Source organism: Staurois parvus, unplaced genomic scaffold (assembly GCF_062004578.1).
Source record: "Staurois parvus isolate SC_StPar_1 unplaced genomic scaffold, SC_StPar_1.0 ptg000025l, whole genome shotgun sequence".
NCBI lineage: Eukaryota > Metazoa > Chordata > Amphibia > Anura > Ranidae > Staurois > Staurois parvus.
In genome coordinates, this window is record NW_028317821.1 from 15605951 (window position 1) to 15624261 (window position 18311).

General features: G+C 38.1%; 1 protein-coding gene across 1 annotated transcript in view; it reads left to right on the forward strand.

The window, feature by feature from the left end:
• LOC149471956 (dynein axonemal heavy chain 3-like) overlaps positions 1 to 18311 on the forward strand; it is a 114997-nt gene that overhangs the window by 63681 nt on the left and 33005 nt on the right. The window contains exon 5 of the mRNA XM_089651990.1: positions 7668 to 7906. Coding sequence (XP_089508116.1) covers positions 7668 to 7906 — 239 coding nt within the window. The remainder of the gene's footprint in view (positions 1 to 7667; positions 7907 to 18311) is intronic.

The following is an 18311-nucleotide window of genomic DNA, read 5'->3' on the forward strand; positions in this document are numbered from 1 at the left end:
AGACCAACATCATTGCAGATGGACACAATGCTGGATCAAGATAAGACTCAGGTAAGTACATTGAGCAGTGAGGGGGTGATCCTACCACTGATACATATTTTACCTTAATGCAGGGAATGTAGGTAAAAAATGTCTTGCCCTTAGAATCACTTTAATTTATACATGTTCCAGTACAGTGAATTGTGTTTTTTTTTTTTATAGGAACAAAGACTAATATGCCTGTCTTTTGACTGCTAAAACAATAGTAAGGCCTCATATATAAAAGCACAAAAAGATGAAAAGAAAACATTTCCAGCACTCTAGTATAAACTCAGAAAGGCATGTGTTTCACATCATAGTGCATTGTGGTAAAATTAGTATAGATTACAAATCCATATTAATTGGTGCTGCAATCCTCATTTACTTAACCGCTTCAAGTCCAGACACTTTCACCTCCTTCTAGTCCAGGCCAATTTTCCACTTTCAGCACTTTGAGTGACAATTACTCAGACATGCAACACTGTACCCGTATGAAATTCTTTTTCCTATTTTGAGACAGATAGAGCTTTTGTTTGCTGGTATTTGATCACCACTGGGTTTTTATATTTTGCTATATAAATAAAAAAATACCAAAAAATTTGAAAAAAAAATTAATTTTTGCTTAGGTTTTCTTATAAAAGTCTGCAAATAAATAATTTTTCTTCATAAAATTAGGCCAAAATGTATTCTGCTATATTTTTGGGGGTAAAAATAACAAACAACTGTGCATATTTTTTAATCTGTGTGAAAACTGTTGAGTCTACAAACTATGGGATATATGTTTGAAAATTGATCAGTAAGACCCTAAAATGCCAGATGCTGGCATGAGGTATGTCAGTGGTCAGGACACTGGTATGTGGTATGGCAGTGATCAGGACATTAGCATGAGGTATGGCGGTGATCAGGACGCTGGTATGGCAATAGTCAAGATGCTGGTATGGGGTATGAGGGTAATGAGGATGCTGGTATGGGGTATGAGGGTAATGAGGATGCTGGTATGGGGTATGGCGGTGATCAGGATGCTGGTATGGCAGTTGGTGGTCATCAGAGTGTTGGTAGGGTTGTGATCAAGGCGTTGGTTTGGGGTATAGCGGTGACCAGGACACTGGTATGGCATTGAACAGGACATTGGTATGGTATACGGGGGTCTTTTGTGTGAAATGGGACAGGTGACAGGGGCTGGCTGCATTATTTATTATTCATACACTGGGGCAGTAATGATAGACACAGGGGCACTAACCTGGGACACTGGGGTGGCTGGCACTGCAGTTTGTGAGCCTGATAGGCTGCTGTACACTCAAAAGCTGCAGGATTGATTCTCTCTTCTCTCACACTGAGAGCACTGAGAAGCCATCTTTACTTTCACTTTCTAGTGTTTACAATATGAGTGCTGTGATTGGTCACTGATCACAGGTGCAATGCTTTGCAGGCTCCTGTTGGAAATATTATGCAATTTTTTCAATATACGCTTATTGGGATTTTTTTACCAAAAATTTGTAGCATAATACATTTTGGCCTACATTTATGAAGAAATTTTGATTTTTTTAAAAGTTTTTTTGGCTATGTTTTATAGCAGAAAGTAAAAAAGACTGTGTTTTTTATTTTCATTTATAGCGCAAAAATAACCCAAAGATGATCAAATACTACTAAAATAAAGCTCCATTTATGGTAAAAAAAATTACATAATATCTATTATGTACAGCATTGCATGACTGCGCAATTGTCAGTTAAAGTAAATCAGGGCCGTATCACAAAATATGGCCTGGTCAGGAAGGGGGTAAATCTTCTGGAGGTCAGGTGGTTAAATACAGAGGCCTTTTTGCCACTGTCACCTATAGGCATGTTCCTACTGCACCTAATATGGAATTTAGGACTGCGCATAAGCACACAGAGAAGTTGTAACCTATTGCTGCATTAAAATGGATAAGAGCTGCAGCATCTATCAGCACTGCTACTGTAGCCTTTGTTTTCTTTATTAGTTATAAAGACTACTGCCCCAACTTTCACCTGCTTTCTAGAGTTTTAAATGTGGGTATTGGTGTTGGAACCCATACTTAGGGATGTCCATGCCTGCTTCATGGTGTGGCTCTCTTTGTGGTTTTTTTAATACCTTTTTTAATGTATCTTATATGATGGGACTGTGGGCTTCGCGGCCCTGTTTTATACAGTGTTATTTGGACCCCGGTGCAGGCCTTACATGTGTATTTTTCTGTTTTTGTATGATGTTTCCCTGCCCTCCATTGTCTAAAGTTGCTTTATCTCATGCGATTTGTTATGGTTTGTATGTTTCTATCACCTTGTTTAATAAAACATTTGGTACAAGAAAATTATACCTAGTGATACTTTTTCAGGAACTTTCTATTATGCGATGACAGCTGCCAATAGTTTTTATTTTTTTTGTCACACTGTCAAACATGCCCCTGGTGGCTGTGCTTACACATACTGAGCAGGCATGGTCCACCATTGCCACTGCCAAGAAGCTCGTCCTGAACAATGCTGAGCAATAATGTACAGCTGACATTGGAAGAAGTTCATGTAGACAGTGAGAGGTTGGAGAGGACCAGCAGCACTGATATGCAAAAGAAAGAATAAAGGTTAAAAAAAAACATTTATCTTAATATGAAATACATCGAGTACTGACCAGGACTGCTGATTTAAAAATTCCTGGGTATCCCTCAGTAATCCTCAAATATTATATCTGTATACTTCTTGTATATTTGTGTATTTTTAACCACTTGCCCTCCTGAGGATTTACCCCCCTTCCTGACCAGGCCTTTTTTTGCGTTACTGCGCTGCGTTACTTTAACTGACAATTGTGCGGTCATGCAACGCTGCACCCAAATTAAATTTTGCGTCCTTTTTTTCTCACAAATTAAGCTTTCTTTTGGTGGTATTTGTATGCCTGTGTGTTTTTTATTTTTGCGCTATAAGCAAAAAAAGACTGACAATTTTGAGAAAATAACAATATTTTGGACTTTTTGCTATTAAACATGTCCAGTAAAAAAATTTTAAAAATCTAATTTTGTCATAAATGTAGGCCAAAATGTATTCTGCTACATGTCTTTGCTAAAAAAAAATCCCAATACGTGTAAACTAATTGATTTTCATGAAACCTATAGTGTTTACAAATGACGGTATAGATAATGGGATTTTTTTTTTCTACCAGTAATGGCAGCAATTAGCGACTTTTATCAGGACTGCGGGGCTGCTGACACTGGGGGGGAACTAACTTGGTGTCACTGACACCCCAGTGACACCAATACAGTGATTAGTGCAAAAAAAAAGCACTGACACTGTACTAATGACACTGGTCAGGCAGGGGTTAATGTGAGGGGCGATCAAAGGGTTAACTGTGTGCTGGGAGTGTTTTACTAGGGGGGGCAGGGGGTGTGTTCTTCACTGTAAGTACACTGATCGGATTGGCTGTACTGTGCTCAGTCATCCCAAGCAGTGTGCTCGAGCTGACAGGGAGGAAGATTGTCTGTAAACAAAACAATCTTCCTCCCCGTCGAAGATGCTCGGTAATCACAGAGCGCCGGTGGGTAATTACCGTCCGGGACCCGATGATTGACATCCACGGCCATGAATGGTGGCGCGAGTAGGGCGAGCGTGAGACTTTCACGCAATTCAGAATGACGTATATATACGTGATCCTGCTACAGGGCAGTCCTTAAACGGTTAATATGCTTATTTTCTCATTGTAAAGCGATGTGTAATGCTTTTTGTAGTGTTCTGTCTAGAAAAAACAGGGTGCAAATATTCTGAAAACATTGCACATAAAGTTCAAAAAAGAAGGTGTAATGTATTTTTGGATCTAACTTTCATCAAAATATCGGGTAAGAAAATTAGCTCAGAGCACAAGACACAACAGTGCCACTAATTAGTATTGCAAATACTTATAAAAGCAACTAAGTGTACCTACTTTTTTATTTAGTTATCATATTTCACACTGTGTGCAATGATGATTTCACACAGAGATGATAATTATTTCCTTTAAAAAGATGTTACGCTAAAACCTTAGTGATCTATATGACTTCGTTGAAAAGTTATTCCTCGTTAATTACTAATAATTATCCAGCATTTTTCTCAGTAATTTAGCCAGAGGATGGCAATGTTTTGTGTTTTTATTTCTGCAAAGTTACTAATTGGGCATAAGCCTTGTGACAAATGGCTCCCAGTGATAAGTGAGTAGCCTGGAATGAGATATATTATGCATTGCCAGATTATGGTGTCTTTTTCTTTTTTTTTTGCTAGATAAAGTCTCCAGAGGGAGACTAAAAACTAGTACACGATGAGAAAATCAGACAAATGATCGTTCCTTTTTTTTGCATGCTACTCTCATATCAAATACAAGAATACTACTAAGAGTATGAAAATTTTCATACGATCCAGTACAACCTCCTGTGTGCATAGCAACTTTGCAATTGGAAGTGATGTCATGTACGTTTAACCCCCTCTGCAAACAATTACAACATTGTCGCAATAATATTATCACTTTATTATTACTATTATGCTGGATCTGTTTCTATCCTGAAAACAATATTTTTTTGGCATTTAAGAGCATTTTCCTTGTAAACAAAGATTGTTTTTGTTGTTCTTTCTCCTTATGGGTTGTTCGCCTATATCATACGCTGTCTTGGTCACTCGTTTTTTATGAATCGAGTACTGTACTGAATAAATGAAAATCGTTCATTCTGTTACCTTATGAGTAAAACGTTTGTGCTCGTCCCTTTGGATAATTTTGCACGAACTGTCATGATTGACTCTCAAAAGCTGTGTACTAACAAGCAGATTATCCAACGATCGCCTTGTGTACTAGGCATAAGGTTTAGGTAGAGCTAATTTTTTTCTGGGGCTGTAATGTTTTTCCAGGGTAAGAGTGTGGGGGGGGGGGGTGCTGCCAGACCCCTACTTCTCTTCAGGATGAGTGGGGTGCCACTCAAAGAGGAGAATATTCTATCTGTATGCATCCTCTTCTGTGGCTGTATAAGAGCCAGGAATTACTATGGAGCTCCTAACTTGGACAATGAGGTTCTATGTTCATACTTTGTTCCTCTGCAAAGGCAAATTGTCTATTTTCCTGCTTTAAAAATAAACATGGGCACAAATCCTAAAAGTATATCTAAACCTAAAAACTATTTTTAGTTTTGGATAGAATAGGCAAGGATTTTGAACCCCTGTCCGTTTTTATTGCTGTCTGTGGCTCCACAATGTATAATATCTAGTGTCCAGGTACACAGTATGAGGCTAATTTACTAAAACTGGAGAGTGCAAAATCTGATGCAGTTGTGCATGGTAGCCAATCAGCTTCTAACTTCAGCTTGTTCAATTAAGCTTTGACAAAAAAAAACCTGGAAGCTGATTGGTTTTTATGAGTTGCAGCATATTTTGCACTCTCCAGTTTTAGTAAATCAAACCCTATATGATTTGATTATATCTAGGATCGAAACAACAAATGTAGTATCACCATAGACAGACACTCTTGTAAATAAAATAGAAAGCAAACACAGTTTTATATATAGTACATTTAGCCCTCATGGACACTGGGTGTTTTGATAACACTGGTAACGTTAGCTGCATAAAGTCACATTAAAAATGTGAGGTTTTTTTTAGCATTTTTCCATAGCATTTAGTGGTGTTTTGCAGTGTTTTCTCGTTTTTTCACGTTTGCATTTTTTAGCGTTTTTTTTTTACCAAAAACCCCTCTTTTTTTTGGGTCCAAGAAACGTCCAAAAATGCCAGTTTGTGCCAGATTACCACATTTTGCCGTGTTTTTCAGCTTTAGAGTGTTTTTACAGCTAAAAAAACTCTTCTAGAAACCCACTAGTCCTGAGTTTTTTTTCGAGCCAAAAAAGTCCCAGCCAAAAAACGTTGATTACAGTCTATGTGTGCATGGACACATAGGATAACATGCTGGGGGGTTTACTACCTGTAGGAAAAATGTCAAAAGCCAAAAACAGCAGCTGTAAAAACGTCAAGTGTGCATGAGGACTTAAAGTGCATGGAAACTACATCAAATAATTTCTCGGATCTGCTACCTTTTGGCAGCCCATTGGTACCAATGAAACCATTTTGTTTTATCTGTTTTATTAGTGCAAAATATACCTGTTAATTTTTTAAAGGACTATTTAGCCCCCCAATTTCTTATCTTGGACTACACATTGATTAGCCCTCATGCTGTGGATAAGAAGACAGTGGGAGTGATTTAGCAAAAGACAATGGGCAGGGCTAGCACCATACAGTCCACCAAAATGGTATATGTTTTTAACTCATGAGTAGAAATCAAGAGCGGAGTTAATTTCTGGCAGATCATCCGGATCAATGGGTATTTTCAGTACTTGCAGGATTTTTAACCACTTCCAGTCCAGACACTTTTACCCCCTTCTTGTCCAGGCCAATTTTCAGCTTTCAGTGCTATCACACTTTGAATGACAATTACGCGGTCATGCAACACTGTACCCATATGAATTTTTTAGCATTTTTTTGAGACAGATAAAGCTTTATTTTGGTGGTATTTATTCACCACTGGGATTTTTATTTTTTTTGCTATGTAAATGAAAAAGTCCAAAAATTAAAAAAAATGTTTTTCTTATACAATTTTGCAAATAAATAGTATTTCATCATAAATCTTGGCCAAAATTTATTCCGTTATCTTTTTAGTAAAAAAAAAAAATAACCCAAATAAGTTTATAACCAAAATTGTAATTTTTAAACATTTTTTTTACATTTTTTTAATTTTTTTATATTATTATTTATGTTTTTTTTCACCATGGTGACACTGTACTACTTGTGGGGGGTGATGAAGATTTTTATTTTTTTACACTGATTGCTTTTACACCCATAAAGGCTGTAAAAGCAATCATTTCTCCTCTCTAGCTGCATTCTTGCAGCCATTGAGAACTACTTTGTGAGCTTTGATTGGTCACAGATTGTCACATGGTACAAGGCTGTTGAGAATAGCCTTATACCATGTGAGCTTTGTGATCATTCACAGATTTCACACGTTGTAAGCAATGAAGTCACAAGTGACATCTTGCTTACTACTCTGCATGTGATCACTGATTGGCCAATCAGTGATCACATGATCGGGACCTCGCACATAGGTTCCGTCCGATGATCGGTGTTCCACTGTGTCTGGAGGACACAGCGGCACTGGATCGCGGTGCTGCGTGCTCCAAGGGAGCGCGCACACGCAGGGGTCGGGTAGGCCGTTTATAAACGGCCACCCGACCCTGCACTGCCACCGTCCCGCCGTTTATATACAATGGCCGGACGGGAGGTGGTTAAAGAAAAAAACAATGGCAAATATCCATGTTTTGCAGAGATATACTGCATGTTTTTTTATTTTTTTTGTCTGGACATATACTTTAAAACATGTATAAAGTGTTGAAGTTTAAGACCCTCTCTTTTTCCATTTTCTGTTCTGTACTCATTATGACACCCACATGCAGAGCATTCCGCATGCTCAATGATCTTTTTTTTAATATATATCAATTTTTTAGGAGAAATAAGTATACTGACATTAAATATAATTTAAATGAGGAAAGATATCTATCTGTTTATCTATTTAGTTGTTGGTTGTGGGAAAAATGTGATAAATAAAACATTCTATTTACATTGTTGGGACCTGTTTTCCTTTCTTCTTGCAGCTTAATGACATTATAGTAAGCACGCCTGGGACCGCTATGCAGATGTACTTCCTGGAGACATTGCTGCTCAAAGACAAGCCATTACTTTTTGTCGGCCCCACAGGCACTGGAAAGACAGCTATTACAAACAGCTTCCTGCGACACTTACCCCAAGAAAAATATGTTGTATGTCAAATTAACTTCTCAGTGCAAGCTTCAGCTAATCAGACCCAGGACATCTTCCTAACAAAACTCGAAAGGTACCCTGACTTTTAATTAAAATCAAGTGTGTAATAGTGCTGAATCTGCTCCACAGAGACTACCTCACAAAATAATATTAACCGCTCTGCTTCAGCCTCTGACAGTGCAAATGAAATCTGATTTGTTTCACTCTGCACTGTTTACAGGCACGAAAACTACATTTTAATTGTTGTTGACAAAGATTCTGATTTATATGGAGCAGGAAATAGAACCCAATGCAAGAGAGCATGTGTCGTTTTAAATTTTTCTTATGAAAACTCTTCCATGGGAGAATAAATAGACATCTGGTCCTGGGCATTCTGCAGTCCATGGTATATTAAAATGAATCACTAAATTGTGACTTAATAGGAAATAAGGGCCATCTGTCAATGTAAGATCAAAGCAGCAGGTGCATACTTGCCAACAAAAGGAGGGTGAAGGTAACGTCTTTGAGGCTGAGATTGTAAAATGCTTTTTTTTCCCCTTACAAACACACCATGTTATTGTGTAATGAAAGCATGTCTTTGAGGTTGAGATTGTAAAATGCATTTTCTTCCTTACAAACACTCCATGTTTCTTTGTAACTAAAGTATCTGTGTATGTAATATACCTTTGATATATAATTATGGTACATGTGGTATAATATGAATATTATATACTGTATAATACAGTATACGGTGTGTAGACTATCTGCATCGTAATATACTAAATAGCTATTTCCTTTGAATCCATGGCCTTAGTTTTATGCTTTCCCTTTGCTTTTTATTTCCTTGCAATTAAGCAAATCGTCTGTCAAAGCAGAACTCTAGTCAGGTTAGAAAAATAGCATTTAGGTTTACCTTCCCCTGATTACTAAGGGTCTAATGCTTGCTTAATCTAGGGGAAAATAACAAAGAGAAATACATTATTCCTTGCAAATTCTAAACATTTATTGTCAAATTACAATAAGGGGTTGATTTACTAAAACTGAAGTGTGCAAAATCTGGCGCATCTCTCCATAGAAATCAATCAGCTTCTAGATATATTGTCGAAGCTTAACTGAACAAGCTGAAGTTAGAAGCTGATTGGCTACCATGCCCACATACACCAGATTCTGAGTGCTCCAGTCTTAGTAAATCTCCGCCTTAGTGTCAAAGCAATGTTTCTAGACTAAGCAGGACTCCTTTGTAGCGCATGCAATTACATGCCTGACAAAGGGGTCTAACATGGTCTCAAAATGTTGCACTGACACTGATTGTGATGTCATTAAGAAGAACCAACAACAAGGCTAGCTGCTAAATTGCACTATGTATATGGACTCATGCACATTCCAATTGTGTTTTGGAACTGATAAAGAAGCATTCGCCTTGAAACTCGTTTTCCATCACCTGTAGCCTCTTGGGCTCTTTCATCTATAGTCCCTGGGATTGGAGAATTGCTGATGTCACGTCATGGCGGTGATGTCATTTCCGGTCCGAACCATCGCCATCTTTCCAGTTGTTCTTTGACCATCACTCGGGCAGAGCGATGTCATGGAACACCGTAGCTCCTCACTGCCAGGATGATCTGGTGACTTCTTCACCTGGAACCCACACATATTTCCACTGGCTTGGTTCATATATGGTATACCATCTACCATTTACCATCTACCTCCACATTTCAACAGGAGATATTCCCATGACTGTGGTGAGATTTAGCTTTTAGCTGATGGACTGAACTTTTTCCTTAGGCACTAGTTATATACAATCATTTATGACATTTCCAATCCTCGGTGTGCTGTTTTTCTTTTCTTTGGATATACTGATAGTGATGTAATCATATTATTAACCACTTCCCACCCTGCCTATTGTAACATGACTCCTGGAACATGCATCACAAGCAGGTCATGCAGTGGAGCAATCTGTCACCGGCTGTGGCTGGGCAATGGCAATGACAGATCACTATACAGGGCTGCTGCCAATACCATGTGATCGCTGTGATCAATCACAGCAGATCACATGAGAATTGTGAACAATGAATGGATTCAATTCATGCCATTCATTGTATACAAGTGTGCTGCTAGCTGTGATTGATCACGGTGATCACAGGGTACCCACAGAGCCAATCCAAGTCTATATGTACCATGTGATTATCTGTGTCATATCACAGCTAATTACAACAATACACACTGAATGAATCAATTTCAGTCAATAAAAATGGTTGCTTATACCAGTGACATTCACTGATATAAGCAATCATAATGTGTAAAGAAACAAAACTCTTGATCACTTCCCCAGAGTAATACAATGTTACTATGGTAACACTGTATAGCTCTGGTCACAGTGTGTTAAAAAAAAATTGCTAAAAAAAAAGAAAAAAAAATTAATACAAAAATAAAAAGAAATAAAAAAAAAAGATTATTACTTTTTTTACATACTGTCTCCAGTCAGTGTCCCTGATCCCCACCACACCAGTTGTATGATGACACTGTACTGCACTGGTGACAGTATGTTTAAAATTGAGGGTTTTTTTTTTATTTCTTCATTTTCCAAAAAATTATGACAAAAAATTACAACTTTAAAAACTCGCTATGCCTCTTACTAAATACCTTGAACTGTCTACTTTCCAAAAAGGAGTCATTTGGGAGATATTTGTACTGTCCAGACATTTTTGGACATCAAGAAATGTGATTGACTGTCAGTACATCAGGATCGATTTTCAGATGTATCCCATAGTTTGTGGACTCTATAACTTTCCTACAGATTAAATAAAAAGCACTGATTTTGGTTATTTTCAGCAAAGAAATGTAGCAGAATACATTTTGTCCTAAATTTTTGAAGAAAGATTTTATTACAGAAACAAAGAAAAATGCATTTGTTTAAAAAATGTTGGTTTATGGGTACAGTGTTGCATGACCGCACAATTGTCATTCAAAGTGTGACAGTGCAGAAAGATGAAAATTGGCCTGGGCAGGAAGTGAGTGAAAGTGCTTGGTATTGAATCGGTTAACATTTTGACTATACAATAAAGAATATGTTACCTCAGCATTTTATATTCCTGATATGTGTGTTGTATCATGTACTTGTATTAACCATTTGCTGGGTGCCCCATAGCAGATATACTGCTACAGGGCAGCCACGCTGTGCAGAATCACGTATATAAATGTGATTCTGCACTTCCTGTTTGCGGGTTCATGTGAGCGCCTCTGGTGCGTTACTTCTGCTGTGATTTGTCAAAGCAGAAGCCAGTCAGTGGGTGCTGGTCAATGCATGAGTGCTGACACCTGCCGATCGTCTAGGAGAATTCTCCCCGTACTACCTGTCAAACACGGCCGTGTCATTCATTCACGGACTTCTGTGAATTAATGAACTGCAAGTCCCAGCAGCCTTAGCGGCTGTCGGCTTGTAGTTTTCAATTAACTACCATGGCGCTTTGGAGCACAGTGATAGTTCACTGATTCTTCCTGTTAGTATATCTGCTTCCTCGTACATCCCGTATAGCAAGCACATATTCTGACAGGTCTGCAGGAGATCTGCATGGCATCAGCAATCTACTGATCACTGGTGCAATGCTTTCCAGGCTACCTGCAAAAAAAGTGAATTTATTTTTTTTGTCAAACAGGTGAACTTATCCTTTAAACAGTTTCCTTGATCATTTCTGCACAAGGAATTTGATTAAAAGGGATAGATAATAATGATCTTTTGAGCAAATGTATAAAAATCTAAATTAATGGCTGCAATTTGCTGCATTTGTAAGCTGTATAAACAATTTCTACTGCATAATTGAATATCATTTTTTGGTTTTGCACACATGGCTTCTATAGCAGTTTGCATTTTTTGTTTTGTTTTATGGAAGATGGTTTCCCTCTTTACACCAAACAACCAAAGTAGACAGTAATAAATGACAGAACATTGAGAAGCATTTATCAAAGGTTATCACCTGCAGTTACCAACCATTGCTAGCATTATATCCTGCTAATTGGCTAGTTACTAAATTGCTGCTTACCAAGATCTTATCATAATCATTGAAAAAAATGTTATCTGGTTCACTACAGCGTGTTATACAGAGCATGGAGCTAAAACAAATGTGCCTGTTATCAGATACCACCTTGGTTAAATCAGTATATTTTTTTCAATAATTGAAGTTGATTACGCTATATTACTCTTGCTGGCTGAATAAAATAGCTAATCATTCAGCATTGCAAATTCTGTATTGTGAATACAGCATGCTTGCAGAGAAGAGACATTTATATTTCTTGTAAACAATTCCACTGTGACATTTTATCTGAACTGAAAAGTATTTGTATATATATTTTTTCATCTTCTTCATGAAATCAATTTCAGGCTAACATATAGAATACAAGCACTTATTTCCTTTTATACCACCCATTTAACTATTTTATTCAGAGTATTTTACTAACCTGTTTCTTTATTATATGGACTAATGATATATTAATATTAATATAATTGACATCAAATGCCTGGGCTGTAAATTACATTTTGGTATATATTGGGTATTATTGAAAATAACTTAGAGGGTTACTTTAAAACACTGAGATCTGGGGACTGATTGGACCCAGCTTTTGGAACTGGGATAAATTAAACATATGGGTACAGTTAGGGTTTTTGAGTGGTAGTTATGTTTTTGGGATTTAGGTTGGGTTTAAGAGTTGGGTTAAATAATATGATTAAAGGTTAATTCCCTACTTCTAGGACTTAGTTTAAGATTTATGGTTCAAGTGAAATACTAGTGTATACATGAGGTGAACCTAACAGCTTTAAAAACCATAAGGTCCTCTAGGTGTTGGGGGAGCTCTTTCAGTTCAAGAAAAGGGAAAGATACTCTGCATTTGCAGTAAAGGGCTACACAGACAGGGAAACCTTTCATATTGAAGGCAGTTTGTAACATGAAACATGTAGGATCACTTTTCTCTCCCTCCTTACCAACGGAGGGAGAGAACTGTATGTAAATAATACAGTTCTCTCCCCTGTCAGCTCCTACACACTGCTTTGTATTCACAAACGACAATATAGGGGCTCTGAGGAAGAGGCAAGTCCTCGAAACGCGTCAGGCTATTGGATTTCTACACTCCCTATTGCAGACTGTTAGTCAGTGCGGTGTTGACCCAGCTGTTCTTCATGATGTGCCTTGACTATATTGTCGTTTGTGAGTACAACACCTACTTTATTTTTTATTAAACATTTTTTATGGTAATGCACTAGGACTGTGCGCCTTCTGTTTTTTCTTTCCTCATTCAGTATATTTGGATTGCCCCAGTCTATTTGAGGGCAGCAAGGTGCATGTTCCAGGACATTCCTAATGTGGTTGTAGCCTGCATCAAGTCCATCCCCAAGCACAGGAGCATTTGTGTTTGCTGGTACACTGCTTTGTATGGCTTTGCATAGCAGAGCCATGCAAAGCAGTGTGCTTACAGTGAAGCACACACACACAACACACAGTAAAACAGCACACAGTTAACTCTTTGTTTGCCCCACATGCTAACCCCTTCCTGTCCAGTGCCATTAGAACAGTGTCAGTGCTTTTTATTAGCACTGATCACTGTATTGGTGTCACTGGTGATGTCAGTGACACCAAGTCAGTTCCCCCCAGTGTCAGAATGCCCACCGCAGTCTTGCTATAAGTCGCTGATCACCTCCATTACTAGTAAAAATGTAAAATCCCAGTATATATACCGCCATTTGTAAACGCTATAACGTTCACGAAAAACAATTAATTTACATATATTGGGATTTTTTTTAGCAAAGACATATAGCAAAATACATTTTGGCCTAAATTTATGATGTTATTTGATTTAAAACATTTTTTACTGGATATGTTTAATAGCAAAACGTCAAAAATATTGTTTTTTTCTCAAAATTGTCGGTCATTTTTTTTATAGCGCAAAAAATAAAAACCGCACAGGCAATCAAATACCATCAAAAGAAAGCTCTATTCATGGGAAAGAGGACGTACATTTAATTTGGGTACAGTGTTGCATAACCGCGCAATTGTCAGTTAAAGTAACACAGCGCTGTAACACAAAAAATGGCCTGGTCAGGAAGGGGGGTAAATCCCCTGGAGGACAAGTGGTTAAATTACACTGCTATTTGCATATTGTACTTGTTTGTAGCTTAAATACTGAAAATTGCACTTAAAACTGTAATTTTGTAACTTTTGGAAATTCCAGTAAAAGCGTGGCTGTGCCAGCAAGTTTTGGGTGTCATGTCAGTGAATTTCAATCCAGTAGGTTGGCAACACTGCCACCCCCCCTTACATCAGATGTTAAGATTCCTCCCACCATTAGCGGTCAAGAGTTCCCCATCCTCCCTTACATCACTGTACACCCCCATTACCTTGTGCTGCTACTGGGAAGAAGCTGGGGGTGGAGCTGGGAAGCAGAAAGTGCGGGGTCCGAAGGAGGATCAGAGGAGGGTTGGAGTTAGTTTCTGAAGTCTACTGAATGCTGAGATCAAGGAAGGCGGAGATGAAGGGGTGCTGTGGATGCACAGAGAAACGCAGGATCTGTAGGAGGAGTTCTGTCCTTCTCTCTGCTGCCAACTGCTGAGACAAGGTGGGGGCAGAAACAAAGGGGTGCCACAGCTGCGGGAGAGGTGCAAGGGCCACATGAAAGGGACTACTGTTCTGGATTTGGACCATGGGCCTTGTGCATGACACATGTGTCCTAGAGTAACAGGTGGCTCCAGCTGAACAAATAAACCACTTTTTCACACTGTCTAAGATCATGTGCGAATGGGCTCTTAATTTTTTTTTTACAATATTTCTATTATTTTTTACAATAAATAAGTAAGGTTCATTCCAAAGGTCAGATTAGGGCCAGGGACATTAAGGTTTACACTTGCTTTCTAGATGGGTTCTCATGCTAAAAAAACAGCCTACTGCTGAAAACAGAGCTTTCATTTACTGAAAGCCCTATTCAAAGTGTTACTATACCTACAACAATAAAGTCAGTCTGTATATGCAGTAAAGCATGCTTGTTATACTCACTGTGGAACCTAAGGGGTTAATCCTCCACACTGTATAAAAAGGACGTTTGATCCTTTCTTCTTTGATCCTCCCCTTCTTCCAGTGTCTCCTAAATATCTCCTGCTAGAACAGAGGCTCGGGGGCAAGCTGCTTTGTTTACTGTGTATTGCTAGAGAGGTTTTTGTTTTTCTTGGGAGAGTGCATGTGATCAGCATAGGCTCAATCAGCACTCTCCAGACAGAAGTCAGGGGGTCTGCATCCTCCTACAGGAGAATGAAAACTCCTCCTACAGCCTGTAACCAGTGCTTTGCTGGACACTGATAGAAGTTGCAAGACTGCTATAACTACTGATGAGAAAAGGTATTTAGCAGTTTATATTTACTAAAATAATTGCACTTCCATGTTCTGGGTACTGTGAGAGACCAGATATAGTGAATGCAGGGTACTGGGTTTAGTAACACTTTAAACATTACACAATCATATAACTTAAAAACAATTTGATTTAATGAAAAAGGAGCTAGTAAATGTTAGTTTTGCCCCCAAGGATTTCCGTTTCTCTTTGTTAGTCATAATGGTGGTTATAGATATTAATTTACCTACAACAAACGCTGTGTTCAACAGATCACTATGGATCGGATCTGAACCCCTCTCAGAATGCACGATCAGAGCTGCAGACATTGACTGCAGTGACTGATCAAATGCTTGTTTTCTAGCAGGACCATTCTCTGTTGAACAGAGAGGGTTACACACAGATCAAAATTTGGATGATTCCTCCTGAACGAGCTGAATTTTGTTACATGTGTACCCAGAGTTTTTAATGCTCTGCCTTGTTTCCTTGGTTCACCCATGCATAAATATGCATTCATTTTTATATTTTGCATTTTTTTTAAACATGTGGCATGGGCATGTTAGAACGGAACAACTTTGAATTTAGTGTTTTTTGCCTCATTCCCTCTTTAAAGACTAGCTTATTTAAATGCTTAAATAATAGCTATCAATGTGTTTTGTATTACACTGGAAAAAATGAGAACCTATTACTTCTTGCTGTGATTTATGCAGGCCATAGATGGGTCGAAAATCGGCCGATTTGTCGGCCGAAAATAAAATCGGCCGATTTTTGGATCGTTAGTGGGCGATTTGGTCGGCCGTTTTTCGGGATTTTGGCCGTTTTTTTTTTTTGGTAAAGTTGGAAAAAAATCGGCCGATCGGCCAATTTTCGCGGCATTAATGGGCCAATCGGCCGATTTTTTACCGATAAAAAATCTGCGCATGAGCAGTGACCTGCAAGAGGAAGACAAAAAGAAGAAAAAGAAGAAGAGGAAGAGGATGAAGAAGAGGATGAAAAAGAGGATGAAGAGGAGGAAGAAGAAGATGAGGATGAAGAAGAGGATGAGGAAGAAGAAGAAGAGGATGAGGATGAAGAAGATGAGGATGAAGAAGAAGAAGAAGAGGATGAGGATGAAGAAGAAGAAGAAGAAGAAGAGGATGAGGATGATGAAGAAGAAGAGGATGAGGATGAAGAAGAAGAAGAAGAAGAGGATGAGGAAGAAGAAGAAGATGAGGATGAGGATGAAGAAGAGGATGAGGAAGAAGAAGAGGATGAGGAAGAAGAAGAAGATGAAGAAGAAGAAGATGAAGAAGAAGAAGAAGAAGAGGAAGAAGATGAAGAAGAAGAAGAAGAAGAAGAAGAAGAAGAAGAAGAAGAAGAAGAGGATGAGGATGAAGAAGAAGAAGATGAGGATGAGGATGAAGAAGAGGATGAGGAAGAAGAGGAAGAAGAAGAAGAAGAAGAAGATGATGAGGATGAAGCAGATGAAGAAGAAGAAGAAGATGAGGATGAAGAAGATGAAGAAGAAGAAGAGGATGAGGATGAAGAAGAAGATGAAGAAGAAGAAGAAGAAGAAGAGGATGAGGATGAAGAAGAAGAAGAAGAAGAGGATGAGGATGAAGAAGAAGATGAAGAAGAAGAAGAAGAGGATGAGGATGAAGAAGAAGAAGAAGAACAAGAAGAAGAAGAGGATGAACAAGAAGAAGAAGAAGAAGAAGAGGATGAGGATGAAGAAGAAGAAGAAGAAGAGGATGAGGATGATGAAGAAGAAGAGGATGAGGATGAGGATGAAGAAGAAGAAGCAGAAGTAGGATGAAAATAAGAAGAATTCCAGTCCAGCAAAAAGTATCTCTGCAGAGAGCTCCGCTATTTCTGACAGTTCTCTGACAGTTCTTTGACATTTACAGCGGTTGAAACATTGTATCTATTTGTTTCCGAATAAAAACATCTGTATCCTAAATGGAAACAAATAGATACAATGTTTCAACCGCTGTAAATGTGAAGGAACTGTCAGAGAACTGTCAGAAATAGCGGAGCTCTCTGCAGGGACACTTTTTGCCAGCTGTAGAAGGGATGAAAATCGGCCGATTTTTTTTACCATTGATGGTAACGTCGGCCGCTTGAACGACCGAATTTTCGTTTTTTAAAAGAAAAATCTGCCGTTTTTTCTCCCCACCTATGGCCTGCATTAACCTAGCATTACAGCTGAGAGTCTTGCTTGCTTTGTTGAATTTTTAAGATCCATTACACTAAATACTCCTGTTTTCCTAAATTAAAAGTGAGAATGAATCAAAAACAGACAGAACCTTAGACAGATAAGTTATGTTTACCAGACACATTCACTTTTTATTTCTTGAGGGTCTTTCATTCCACTACATACTTATTTGAAAGTGGCAGAATGACAACTACTGAATTTTCCATATTCCCTTATGACCATATTCTGTCAGTCTACACTCACAATAAGTGACATAAAGCATTTAGCCAACCAAACAACAGGAGATCCAACTCAAACTGACTATGCATCTATGAAAAAAAATAGATATTTTTTGTGCTTCACATTCTACTAGGTTTAAGTGACAAATTAATAAAGAGAATGAAATGTGTTCTTTCCTTTGTAGGTGGTATTCCAGTCACATTTGCCTTCTTTGTTACAAAACTCTTGTTACAAGCTGTATGGAAAATAAATGTTAAGTGTTAAAGGATGTGTTTGCTTCCTCCTAAATTATCTCTGCCGCAGGCTTGCTAGCAAAATAATTAAAAGTCTCACTAATTATTTAGCACACGTTCATATTTTAATCTCCATTGATATGCATCATCCCTATCCACTCAGCCCCTCATCAGAGAAGGCAAGCAAAGGAAGAGAAGTTAAAAATGAGAAGTGTTATTAATAACAAGAGCCACTGTTGAAATAATTTTTGGTGTTATTACAAAAGATAATGTAACAATTGTAATTGTGTTGCATTCATGAGAAAAGCCGAAGAACGTGTATATTTCTATTATTTTGTATGAATTTTGTACTAACTTTGAACAAAATCCTTTCAAATATGTTGTCTATATTTTGTATGCTAAGTCATTTGTCAGTTAGTAACCCTATTTAAACAGAAACAAAATGCATTTTCTTTCACTCAGCTTCTGACTTATTTTGACTTCCAGAT